Source organism: Strongylocentrotus purpuratus, unplaced genomic scaffold (genome assembly GCF_000002235.5).
Source record: "Strongylocentrotus purpuratus isolate Spur 01 unplaced genomic scaffold, Spur_5.0 spur5_scaffold_6, whole genome shotgun sequence".
NCBI classification, from domain to species: domain Eukaryota; kingdom Metazoa; phylum Echinodermata; class Echinoidea; order Camarodonta; family Strongylocentrotidae; genus Strongylocentrotus; species Strongylocentrotus purpuratus.
Genome location: NW_022145612.1, coordinates 38,820,588 through 38,833,896, shown reverse-complemented (window position 1 = coordinate 38,833,896; position 13,309 = coordinate 38,820,588). Strand labels below are relative to the sequence as shown.

Here is a 13,309-nt window from a genome sequence, read left to right as displayed (position 1 = left end):
ATGGCGGGAACGGCCACCCATACTTTCATTCACTATAAGCGCACATGTTACGCGATGTAACCATGGTTTGGACTGAGCGGAGCTCACGCCTCCCTAATTAGCTGATTCCAAATATGTGGGAAGGGTATTTTCAAACTGTTATAACAAATGATCCCTTGGGGCTAGCGAAAAAAAAAGCATCTGGATATTATCCTTACGTCTAGCCCTGCTTAAGCCGCGGGGCGGCAGCTCAGGAAAGTGGCAAATTTTGGAGCTAGGATGCAAACAACATTTCAATCGCTGTTTTGACCAAGATATTTTTAGAATTCTGGGGGTGGCCCCCGATGGGGAATATGGAGAAAAACCTGCTCTTTCATATGACACCTCATTTATTGAGTTTCACTTTCAGGATCATTTGTTATAAAGGTTTGAATTTCAAATTTTTTCATAAAATCATTGACCAATTTTGGATGGTCGCGCAATGCACGTAGACCACATAGGGAAGCGTACAATCTCTATGGGAAGGGTTTTAGCACACAACATTGGGTGCGCGATCAGACACCCTACTCTAGACCTAGGCTACCCCTTAAAAAAATGAGTCTTATTATTTTTTCCTTACTTGTGCGGCCGTGAGACGCGACACATTTTTTTCTTCTTTTAATTTTACATTTTTATCATGGAAAATGTTATCAAGATTATAAAATGTTAGATCGAACATTAACTAAATAGGAAATTGGACAGCCTTTCTAGTTACAACTTCTATCCCATTTCAATATGCATTTGTATAAACTGTTTAGGCCAATAGGCCTAATAGTCTAACGTTAGGCCTACTGTTAGACAAGACTCTGTGAGCATGGTGAGGCATATCCCCTTCTAGGCCTAGATCTACATGTGCATGACTATTCTTCTTCTTCTTCTTCTTCCTCCGCTCTATCGGAGATCAGCAGCTACCAGGGTACTGCAGTTTGTACTATTGTTATTGTACATGATGTAGATCTAGATTTAGATCTACATTGGCATTGTTACAATTCCATCCGTCATCTGGTCATTGATTCCTGCACTGGAGGTAGGCTGTAGGCCTACTGAATTTTTCTAAACAACATGTTTTTCGAGAATTACATCACTGACTCACTTGTATGTAAGGCCATCACCACTACCAAACAGCTGCTGTCCCGATAAACCATCGTCGACTTGTGGCTCCATTGCACCATTCATTAATTTCACTTTCTTAGACATCGCAAGAGTATGATTTTACACCAAGCAGGGGTGACTTTTACGTGAAGAACCTGTGAACACTCGCCTCAGTGCAGCTAGCTAGCTCAGTTAATTATTTTCGCGATCGCCTCGCGTACGTCGTCGAACCTCGACGGGCGCGCCAGGCGAGTGTAGGTTGTGTACGTATAGAATCTACGCAGCGCATATAATTATGTACAGTCTGCATGCTGTGTACTGTATGTAGCGCTGTATAGATCTAGTTTTGTACTAAATACACGTGCTATCATAATTGTAGCGCGCTGTCACAGCCAATCAACGGAGTGGAAACTGCGATTTACTTATGAATATGCAATAGCCAATGTTGCCAATCTAATATTCTTTTGTGTAATAAAGAAAAAAAAGTTAAAACTTGTTTTTGTTATAAAAGAAAACGAGAGCAATAATTGGCCTATTTAATGCGAAGTGTGAAGGATGAAGGTTGCGTAGATTCATAAGGAATGTATTGATCCATTACTCTTTTGGACAATTCAATTCATCTCTGATAATTGCCTCTATTCAAATCTCAGAGGTGCTCCCTTTCACCTCCGATTGATGGCCCTTTATTATTTCTAATAATTGCCCTTTTTCCTCACGATAATCGCTCGGTCCTGTTACTTTTTAATAAGAGTTTCTTCTCCTTCTGATACTTGTCCCTTCTCATCTCTGGTGAGTGCACCTTTTAACCTCTGATACTAAATTGCCCTTTTTACTTTGATACGTGCTCCATTTCTTTTCTAATAGTGTCCTTCCCCTTTTTGATAAATGCCCGGATGACCCCTTTTCCTTTCTCAATAACATGTGCCTCTAATTTAAGGGGACTATGTAAGATATGAGAGCGAATAACTTTGAATCCCCCCTGCCCCCCCCCAAAAAAAAAAAAATTGTTAAGTAAAAATAGCCCTCACCATGCTACACCCCCCCCCCCCCCCCTCCACCTCCATCTCCCACTGAGCGAAATATCGAACGGCCCGATTTTCAATTTTCCGGGGTCACAATAAAAAAGGGAAAATAAGTGTGCTCACTTTAAAAAGGGTTATTACCCGGTTTATCTACTCGCAATGACTATGGGTGTGATGTACGGCCTCCGCGGTATTCTCTAGCTCTGTAAGCACGCCATGTAGTTGGGGTTGAGTATTATTCTTTCTTTTTTTCAATATAAAAACTTTAACACAACACAAAGAACATGCAGGTTAGATAGCAGATTAAAACATCTAAGAAAAAGTGCATCATATACAATATATCTGCATAGTAGCAACTAATCTACAGTGTACTACTAATGAATGAACAAATAAAACTATTCATAACCTTATTTAAATACATGGAAAGGAATAAACGTACCCAACACAGCACTACACAAAACATCACAAAACAAAACACACACACACGCACACACACAACAAATGTCTCTATACCAACTGTACACAATATTTTTGTCTTCTTTTGGAGAGGTTGTGGGGGGGGGGTGGACCATAATGATCTACAACTCAAACATCCATTTTTTTTAAATGCAGGCTCAATTTACCTCTCTTATCAGCAATCTTGTATTCAATCTTTTTCTTCATTTTTAGAAAATTAATAAAAGATTGGAAATTTTGATTAGTTTGCTGAAATTGACATCTAATAACATCAAATTTAAAACTAATAAATAAATAACTTGTACATTTTTCATGTTTACTGCCAATGTCAACACCAAAGATATTAACTAAAATCTGCACATATTGTAGACTCCTTAATCCTATAGTCAATATAATCAGTCAGTTCTTTTCATAAAGGAACAACCATTTCACACTCACAAAACATATGTTTCAAGATCTCGGAGGACTTTTTACAAAAAATAACACATTGGAGAATCTCCTTCCAATTTTGAATAAAAATGCTACAGCATTGTGTAATAACTTGAAATAAAAGGATCTGAGTTGAGTTTCAATGGTACAATTGTAATTATTTGTGTGTATCCTTGACCGCTCAACTTCGTTCCTATCTTGCTTTCAAACTTGCACTCTTTTCCGCCCCCCCCCCCCCCCTCCCATCTATATCTCTCGATCGCGTATTGGATTTCGATGGTTGTATCGCATAATTATGGTGGCCCTGAAGGGACATCGCGAATAGACTAAATCGTGAAAAATATGCGATAAAATTCACGATATCGTCAATTTTATCGCATATTTTTCACGAAGAAATTCACGAAATTGACGATATCGTGAATTTTATCGTGAACTTTTCACGATGAAATTGACGATATCGTGAATTTTATCGTGAAAAGTTCACGATATAAAGTTCACGATATCGTCAATTTTATCGTGTACTCTATCGTGTACTCTATCGTGTACTCTCCTGACGGGCGCTTCGTAAACAAAACCAGCCCTAGCTGGGGGAGACAGAGAGAAGGAAAAAAGGGAAAGGGAAAGAGAAGATAAAAGGAAAGAAAGAATAATAAGAAGAAAAGAGGGAAACGGGGGGGGCGAAGGGCTCTTGCCTCCTCCTCACTCCCCCCCCCCCCCCCCCCCCCAAAAAATAAATAAGGAGAGAGAGAAGGGAAAGGGAAAGGGAAAGAAAATATAAAGGAAAGAAAGAAGAGGAAGAAGGAAAGAGGGAAACGGGGGAAGGGCGAAAGGCTCTTACCCCCCCCCCCCCGCCAAAAAAATAAATAAGAGAGAGAGAGAGAGAGAAGGGAAATGGAAAGAAAGAAGAGGAATAAGAGGGAAACAGGGGAAGGGCGAAGGGCTCTTGCCTCCTCCCCCCCCCCCCCCCGCCAAAAATAAATAAGAGAGAGAAGGGAAAGGGAAAGAAAATATAAAAGGAAAGAAAGAAGAGGAATAAGAAGGAAAGAGGGAAACGGGGGAAGGGCGAAGGGCTCTTGCCTCCTCCCTCCCCACCCCCCGCCAAAAAAATAAATAAGAGATAGAGAGAGAAGGGAAAGGGAAAGGGAAAGAGAAGATAAAAGGAAAGAAAGAAGAGGAAGAAGAAGAAGAAAAGAGGGAAACGGGGGCGAAGGGCTCTTGCATCCCCCCCCCCGCCCAAAAAATAAATAAGAGAGAGAGAGAGAGAAGGGAAAGGGAAAGAGAATAAAAAAGGAAAGGAAGAAGAATAAGAAGAAAAGAGGGGCTCTTGCCTCCTCCCCCCTCCCGCGCCAACAAATAAATAGGAGAGAGAGAGAGAGAGATAGAGAAGGGAAAGGGAAAGGGAAAGAAAATATAAAAGGAAAGAAAGAAGAAGAAGACGGAAAGAGGGAAACGGGGGAAGGGCGAAAAGCTCTTACCCCCCCCCCCCCTCCCGCCATAAAGGGAAAGAGAAGGGAGAGGGAAAGAAAATATAAAAGGAAAGAAAGAAGAGGAAAAAGAATAAGAAAAGAGGGAAACAGGGGCGAAGGGCTCTTGTCTCCTTTCTTTTCTTTCTTTTCCTTTCTTTCCTATTCTCCCTCTTTTTCGTTTTTCTCTTCTCTTTCCCTTTCCTTCTCTCTCTCTCTCTCTCTCTCTTATTTATTTTTTGGCGGGGCGGGGGGACGAGGCAAAAGCCCTTTGCCCCCGTTTCCCTCTTTTCTTCTTCTTCCTCTTCTTTCTTTCCTTTTATCTTCTATTTCCCTTTCCCTTTCTCTTCTCTCTCTCTCTCTCTGATTTATTTTTTGGCGGGGGGGGAGGGGGGCAAGAGTCCTTCGCCCTTCCCCCGTTTTCCTCTTTTCTTTTTCTTCCTCTTCTTTCTTTCCTTTTATCTTCTCTTTCCCTTTCCCTTTCCCTTCTCTCTCTCTCTCTGATTTATTTTTTGGCGGGGAGGGGGGGGGGTGAGGAGGAGGCAAGAGCCCTTCGCCCCCCCCCCGTTTCCCTCTTTTCTTCTTATTATTCTTTCTTTCCTTTTATCTTCTCTTTCCCTTTCCCTTTTTTCCTTCTCTCTGTCTCCCCCAGCTAGGGCTGGTTTTGTTTACGAAGCGCCCGTCAGGAGAGTACACGATAGAGTACACGATAAAATTGACGATATCGTGAACTTTATATCGTGAACTTTTCACGATAAAATTCACGATATCGTCAATTTCATCGTCAAAAGTTCACGATAAAGTTCACGATATCGTCAATTTCGTGAATTTCTTCGTGAAAAATATGCGATAAAATTGACGATATCGTGAATTTTATCGCATATTTTTCACGATTTAGTCTATTCGCGATGTCCCTTCAGGGCCACCATACATAATAGTGCAGTGCTAGTGCAGTGTCGACCATTACAAATTTACTGATTCTCAAATTGGCAACGAGTAAAATATTCATTTATTCATGATGGCGACAGACGGTGAGTTCACTGGATATATTTTCACTTTTCCCCCAATATTGAAATCATAGAATTATTTATCAGTGTGTGCGTTATAAGTTTGTAGCATTTCGAGCTCACACAAGGTGTTATCAATAAAATTAATTGTCATTTATGGGTAAAAATTCAGGAATGCTTCTTTCCCCCTTATTTTGCGTTGTCCCACACTTAGGATATCACGTTAGTATTTTTTTATTTTTTATTGAAGTGACGTGAGAAAGAGGAACACAAAGGCTTCCTACCATATTGTTAGTCTTCATATATTAGCAGTAGATATAGATTTTGATTTTATTGTTTGCGATAACGGTGATACAGGTATTGAAGAGTGTATAATGCAAGTGTTCGTATTCATTTGGTGGATGAAAAGTTGAATTCTACGCCGTTTTGTGCGTCATGACATGTCATTGCATAATTGCAAAAAAATAGTTTGGACTTTTTTAATCAACAAGTGATGTCTCGTTCTAAAAATACAAAAGAAATATAATAGTTTTGTGCTTAGACTGGACTGGACTAGTACTGTTCGATGGTCACTGGCTTTTTGAAAAACAAAGATGCCTTACTATTTTGGTCGATGATCGTTGCTGGACTTTTCCATTCAATAGTATTTGGTCGATGGTCGTTGGTTTCATTTTCTATTCTAATATTTGTCAGACTGTTGGTCGGTCGATGGTCGACTTATTATATACACTTTCTCACGGGATTCGGGGCAAACTGCTGCACAATAGTTGCATACCGTACCGACGGTGGGGTACGGGCGCAGCGCGCGTGTGTTAAGTTAGCGACCGTATTGCTTAGATTACAGTCGCTAATTTAACAAAAATGCGCAGGCCCGCACCCCACCGTCAGTGCAGCAGTTTGCCTTGAATCCCGTGAAAAAAGTGTATATAGTCTAATAAGTCTTCGTTTTTAGGAAAAATACTCCTTAAAAGATAAGAAAATTGACACGAAACGGGTAAGAAACATAACAACTTTTAAATCATGACCATTATTTGAACAATTGATGGAAGATTTAGTCAATTTTTCGGTATGTTCCGGGTCATAGTTTGGATAGACTTCTGAACTAGAACCTTATTTTCATTCTATCGATATATAGGTGGGCGCTAATAGCTAATGTACTTTCGTATCCAGACTTTGACCCGTAATCCGGTGTGACGAGTAAAATGATAAAATCATACCATAACATCAACTAGAGGTCTCGATGATAGATCTAAATCTTCATCAATTGTTAAAAATAATGCCTTAATTTTCTGGTCACGATTTAAAAGCATTATGTTTCTTACCCCTTTTGTGTCATTTTTCTTACCCCTTTTGTGTCATTTTTCTTATCTGTTTTGGAGTATTTTTCCTAGAACCAAAGATATTATAATATAGATCTACACTTTCTCACAGGTTTCACCGCTAACCACTCCACAAAAATACAATTGCATAAGAGGTGCGGGCTAGTGACTGAAGTTAGTGACTGTAATCTCAGATCCTCATTAAATTATGATGATGACGATCATTATTACAGTCGCTTACTTCAGGTATGCATACCGCCGCACCCCTTTGTCAGGGGGATCATAATTGTTGATGTTTGAATTATTTTGATACATGCAGAAGAAGTAATACGGAAGAGGCTCCTAATTGAAGGAGAGAGTGGTGGAGATGACAGGAGAATCAGCAATCTACTCAAAACTTTTGTGAAATGGTGTCACACAGATCAGACCAAAGAAGAATGGTTAGTTATCGTTGGTGGTTGTTGTGTCTTACATCAACTTTTATTTGAACAGCTTTTAAAGTACAAAGATACATCAACAACATGTTGGCCTGTACTTCTCCAAAAAAAGAAGAAGAGAAGAAAACTAGTCCAAACAGACCAATTTGCCACAAGATTTCCAAAGTATATGAAATATGTTGAGTAGTTACCGAGAGAACTTTTCTATTAAGGTACACAGTCCCATAAAGAACAGATGCTGAAACCATGACAACTAACTGCTATACCTGTTCAAGATCTAATGTCACTAATTGCAGGTTATATGATTTTTCAATTAACAAGGCCTAGTTTATATCAGCACTGGCCAAGGAGTACAGATGCCTAGATTTTAAGTAACAAGTTGGATATATGTATACATTTTTTTTAAATTAAAGTAAATATAAAAGTGGCAAGAATGAATAATGGGCTACCTGTAATTCATTATGATGAGTGTATTTATGGTTCATCATAAAGTAAATCTTTACTTGTAACTTAATTTTTCAGCACGGTTACATACCAGAAGATGCTGATGATGCTATGTCAGGTAGACTTTGCCACAGAAAGAACACAGCTGATTCATCAAATGAATATCAGAGAGATGTCCAACTATGAAGAGCTCTACTCAACAATTGGTAAGAGACTTCTCAAGAAATGTAACTCAGAACAAGTTTAGATTTCCGGTAATGTAACTGTATTTGTAGAAGAAAAAATCTGGAAGGCCTTCGCTGAAGTTGAGTTATAAAGTGTATTATCTCATTGCTCAAATACCCAATTATTCATAAAAATTATCTCTATATTACTACCATACAAGATTCTAAACTTGTGATATGTATGGAATGAAATGAAGATTATAAAAATCTTTGGTTAAAAGAAACGTGTATTACAAAAGCATTTGTTATAATGTTTTATGCATTATGATTTTTATCTTTTTCAGTACTTCTTAAGTTCTTCCCTCAGTAATTCCTTGTGTTTTTGGGAACTATCTCTCTTTTTATGTTATTCACTGGGTGTTTCTTGTTTATTTTTTTGTAATTTAGGGGTTAAATCATTTCTAGCTTAATCGCCTTTTGATATGTTTTTAATCAAGTGAGTGGGACCCCTTACATCAAGAGCAAAACACTTTTTTAAAACAAATTATGTTTCCATGACAATCCCTATGAATACAGAACACAACATCAAGGATGCCCACCAGCAGATAAATGCATGCAAGACAGAGCTTTCAGATGCCAAGAGAGAGAGAAAGAACAGGCAGGAGTACGACACATTGGCGAAGGTTATCCAGAAACAACCCGACAGGAAAGAAACCTTGAAGTAAGACACATTTCGGTGACCTAACAATAGCACCTATGACAATTGCTCTGGGCTTTATGTCATATATAAGTTATTGTAATATAGTATTCCCCCCCCCCACACACTTCCCCCCCCCCCTCCCCACACTTTCCCTCCCCCCCCCCCCCCCACACTTTCCCTCCCCCCTCTCTTTTCTCTCTCCATCTCTCTCTCTCTCTCTTTCAATCCCTCTCCCTCTCTCTTTCACACATTTTCTCGGTCTCCCCATCTCTCTTTTCTCCTCCTCTCCTCTTTCTTTCACTCTCTGTTTTTCCCTTGTCACTCACATGTATGTTGCTTTCTCTCTATCTCTCTCCTATCTTCTCTCCCTTTATTATTCTTCCCTGTTCATCAAAGCAATGATAAACTATACATGGTGTGAATGGGAGGAACAATGTGCTTTGTGATTTTTATATTGACATTATTCTTTTATCAACAACGAAAAAACACCTTACTGTTTTCCTTGATATTGTTTGTAGCCTTCCAGGTGTAGAAGCAGTGTGGTCGAGTGGATTAGTCACTTGACTTAGGATCACTTGGTTCACGGTCCATGTCCCATTTTCCCAGCCATCGCAGTGGCACCAATGTCCTTTGGTTGCTACCTTTTATCATTGGGGATATATTTTGTCTCCTATGTTTTATGTAGACAGTTCTTGTTTCTCTTCTGACTGACAATTATATTTTCCCTTTACCATCTCCCTATCAGCAAATTGCAGGAACTGGATAAGGATCTCGGTGAATTGAATAGCACCAAGGAGTCTTTAGAACAGAAGGTAAGAGATTAAACTGGCTTCCTGAAAGTAGCTAAAAGGAAAACAATGTGCAGCCCAGACTGATGTAGTACCTAAAACATCTTCAACTTAAATGTTGAGTGAGAACCCTGATTCATATAAATACATAAGAGGAGACATGATCCAAGTTTTTTAGTTATTTCATGGAATAGATAGACTCGATCCAGAATGTTTTTTTGTGAAATCACAGTATCAGAGAACAAGAGGCCATTCATTAAAGTTATTCACTACTCGCTGTCGATTGAATGTCAGGAGTAACTTTTTAGCAAACGGGTCATCCAGTCTTGGAACAGTTTACCAGTGTCTCTAGTAACTGCTACCAGCATCAACTCATTTAAACACAGCTTGGATTCTTTTTGGTCAGACAAACACTTTGTAATAGCATAGTCTGACATCCACACATGCACTATTTATAGACCTTTACTAATGTACCAAGTGATCTGACCTGGAGACCTACAGGATATCCTACACTCCCATATAGATGATGATGATGATGATGATGATGATGATGATATCAATAACAAGTTGTAATAGTTCTTGATTCTCGATATTATCAATATATTAAAAATCCAAGTATTCTATGTTCAGGCCCCAATTCAAATGCTCTCTAGGATTTTTGTTAAACATAATAAAAATAAGATATTGGATGTGTGATGAGCAAAAGCAAGCAGAAGCATAGAAATAATATCATCAACTTTCTTTGGTTGTGTTCATCGGCAAGTGGGCAAACAAGATGTAACACTATGAACATGACAGACGAAGAAAGAGGACAAAATATACAGTTTCTCATTCTACCCTCAACAATTGCTGTGGTAGACATAGGAACATCCCTTCACTGCTATTATGTAAAAATGTGTAGAACAGGTGTCACATACATATTCACCTGTTCTACACATTTTTAGAAAGAAAGCGGACAAAATATACAGTTCCTCAGGTAAACAAAGGAACATCCCTTCACTGCTATTATGTAAAAAGGTGAATATGCATGTGACACCTGTTCTACACATTTTTACATAATAGCAGTGAAGGGATGTTCCTTTGTCTACCACAGCAATTGTTGAGGGTAGAATGAGGAACTGTATATTTTGTCCTCTTTCTTTGTTTGTCATGTTCATAGTGTAAACGGGTGTACATTGATGATGCAGCTCACCATGAGCGAGTGAGCATGAAGTTAGCAACTTGTGGGTTAATGGTGCATCTTGCTCTTCTATTTCCATTGTCTCTCATCCACAGTTGGAGGATAGGAAGAAGCAGTTCCACGTTCTCATCAGCGCCATCCATGAGCTGCAGAGGATACTTGACAGTAAGTAGATTATTTGGGAAGGATTATTTTTAAAGCCTAAATTAATGGCTTGTCATATTTTACGTATATCTTTTTAGGAAATCTTTCAACGCAAGAGGGTATTTCCCACTTCTGTAAATAATAGAAAGCAATTTTTAAGAGACATGTTCAAACTTCAAAATTATATTCATATTTGTTAGCAGGTTTTCTCTTAAGAGCCATGAGCCAACTAATGCATTCACCTATTATGAGGAATTGTATTTCTGTAGTCAGAATGTATGTGAATAAATTGGTTGTTGTTAAGTTGGATGAGCCTTTGATAAACTTATGGGTGGTTCTGTTTAATTGCTATAGTTGAAGCATTCATTTGTGAACTGGGCTGTGATTCATAAAAAACTTGGCAGTTACAAGTTACAATTATTGACATGAGATACTGAACACTGCATTTGATTGGCTGAGAGAAAATTTGTTAGAGAATTGTGGGAGTTTTCAATATGGATAACAACTTTTTGTGAAACAGGGCCCTAGTCTGTTATATTATGTGACTTTATACTTTTGAGCGTGGACCCCCATTTAATCCCTGTCTAATGGTATTCACCTCTTTATAATTCTCTCTATCATCCTCTCGTTTTGTGCAGCTGATGATGGGCCACAGAAGTTGAATACCACATCAGACTCGATGATGAGTGAGTCCATGGACACTTCCTTGACAGACAAGTGATACAGTCACCCCTTGCCCCCTCCTCCTCCCTCCCACACCCCCAAGAATGCTTGGACTCCCCCATGGATGCCATAGTCATCAGAATTACTTGTGAACTCTACATACTTGTATTTCTTGCGATGAGTAAGTTTACCTCATGGAGACCATGTTCATTCAACATGCATTCCCAATGGGTGGCATCTCAGGGATATCTGGAGTGTAGGATTCAGCAGGTGAAAGTGTGGGATAAAGAGTAGAAACACAGCTATTGCTTCAGCTGTGGCTTCACAGACTGCCTTCACGGAGGACTTCATGGAACCATGTTAGAGCACCATCTTGATGTAAAGTGTGATGTTCTTTTGAAAAAGCAACAGCACCTCCACCAGTTGCGAAAATTTAATAAACTTGGCCATTGCTTCATCTGAAGCTTCACAGGTCACTTCAAAGCTTTAATGGAGCACCATGGAGCATAATCTTGATTGAAAGTCTATCATATTCTTTTTTTATAAAATGACAGTAATGCCATCAACGTTTGAACAATGCAAGATTAATTTATACAGTGCTCTATGTCTTGATCCATGTAGTTCTGTTTAGGCTGGACAATGTCACTCTAGGATATTCATTTTTTACACATTTCAGAGTGTGGAGCAGAGATAGATGACTCATCTTGATCTAGGACAAGCCTTGTCCAGTTTTGTTTCTCTGCTCGTAAACCTCAGGGGGGTGTTTCACAAAGACTAAGATCGACTTTCAGTTGGACTTAACTATGACAGGCTGTTCATGCCACTGTTTGCTGTCACCATTATGATCATTAGATGTTTTTTTCCTTCATTAATGATTTATCAAAAAATGTAAATTATGTAGATTTGCGACCATGATTTATATTAACCTTAAGAGACTAATGCCAGTAAATGATGAGAGCAAACAGTGGCACGAATGGCCTGCCATAGTTAAGTCCAACTTAAAGTTGATCATAGTCTTTGTGAAACACCCCCTGGTCTGCTTACTGGATCAACAGATTTTAAAGGCAGAGTATTCTACAGACACTTCTTCAGATTTACGTATAATGTCCTGATGTGACGACAGCCATGTCCCACAATGCATCAACAACTGATGACGTGCATGATGATGCTTGGGGACAGGAACCAAAAATCTCTCTGTTGTACGCCTTCACCGAAAGATGGCGCTATAAAAATACTGTACAGCATTGCATGGTAGTGATGTCGATAGAATACTCTGCCTTATGGTTTTGAGATGTGAAAAATCAGAGGAGAGTCAGGAGACCCAGGGTTTTGTTTTTTTTAATTGTGTACTGGATTTTCTGAAGAAGCATTAAGGGATATTAATAATTTTGGTATCTGGCTTCACACACAGAGCTCATCTTTATTATTCCAAGCAATGGAATTTTGTGTTATTTACAGGGCTATGACAAATTAATATTCCAGAATGTGTGCCCTCTGAAACTTGTGTTCAGCTATAAATCAGTAATTATCTTCTCAGGATTGTTTGGAGTATTATGACTTGTAAAGTTAAAGTCTCCTTCCCCTGTGCCATTCAGGACACAGAAGTTATGCATGTGTTGGCCTTAGTGATTAAAGATAAACTTTAGTACTGGTAATGCGATTGCATTGTGAAAGAAAAGGTGTGGAAAGGATCAGAAACAGTTGATCATGTAGCATGTAAGTATTGGTGTGCACTGCAAGGTTCTGGAGTCATCAAAATCATAATAAATTTGGCCGAGTCTTGGTAAAGTAACAAGCACTCACATAGAAAGCTATATATGGGACAACACACATGGTGTCGGGGCTAGTACTACCTTGGTTTCCTTGTCTTTCTATGCTCATTACTCAGCCAGTATACATTTTCTTCCAAAATTGTTTGGCACATGTCATTTATTTGTAATCTTGAACATTCAGTGTAAGTTTCGTTTGATTCTGTGAGAATTA

General features: G+C 39.0%; 2 protein-coding genes across 4 annotated transcripts in view; one reads left to right on the top strand and one right to left on the bottom strand.

Moving 5' to 3' along the window:
* LOC752101 (inosine-5'-monophosphate dehydrogenase 1b) overlaps positions 1 to 1,353 on the bottom strand; it is a 51,994-nt gene extending 50,641 nt beyond the window's left edge. For 2 of the 3 annotated variants that reach the window (XM_031000307.1, XM_031000308.1), the window contains exon 1: positions 1,112 to 1,353. In XM_031000307.1, coding sequence (XP_030856167.1) covers positions 1,112 to 1,215 — 104 coding nt within the window. In that variant the 5' untranslated portion in view covers positions 1,216 to 1,353. The remainder of the gene's footprint in view (positions 1 to 1,111) is intronic. The other variant, XM_031000309.1, reaches the window with a different exon arrangement.
* A 4,101-nt stretch (positions 1,354 to 5,454) lies between these two features.
* Positions 5,455 to 12,948, top strand: LOC115919404 (THO complex subunit 7 homolog). Its single transcript, XM_030973079.1, has 7 exons — positions 5,455 to 5,511; positions 7,126 to 7,246; positions 7,766 to 7,893; positions 8,428 to 8,572; positions 9,297 to 9,363; positions 10,615 to 10,684; positions 11,302 to 12,948. Exons 1-7 carry the CDS (start codon positions 5,496 to 5,498, stop codon positions 11,382 to 11,384), a joined length of 630 nt encoding a protein of 209 aa, XP_030828939.1. The 5' UTR covers positions 5,455 to 5,495; the 3' UTR covers positions 11,385 to 12,948.
* The last annotated feature ends 361 nt before the right edge of the window (positions 12,949 to 13,309 follow it).

Bases quoted from the DNA above. Each gene is read 5' to 3' on its own strand.
- LOC115919404 (XM_030973079.1), top strand. The intron at 7,247-7,765 runs GTTAGTTATCGT...TTAATTTTTCAG, and splicing joins GATCAGACCAAAGAAGAATG to CACGGTTACATACCAGAAGA. The intron at 10,685-11,301 runs GTAAGTAGATTA...CGTTTTGTGCAG, and splicing joins GCTGCAGAGGATACTTGACA to CTGATGATGGGCCACAGAAG.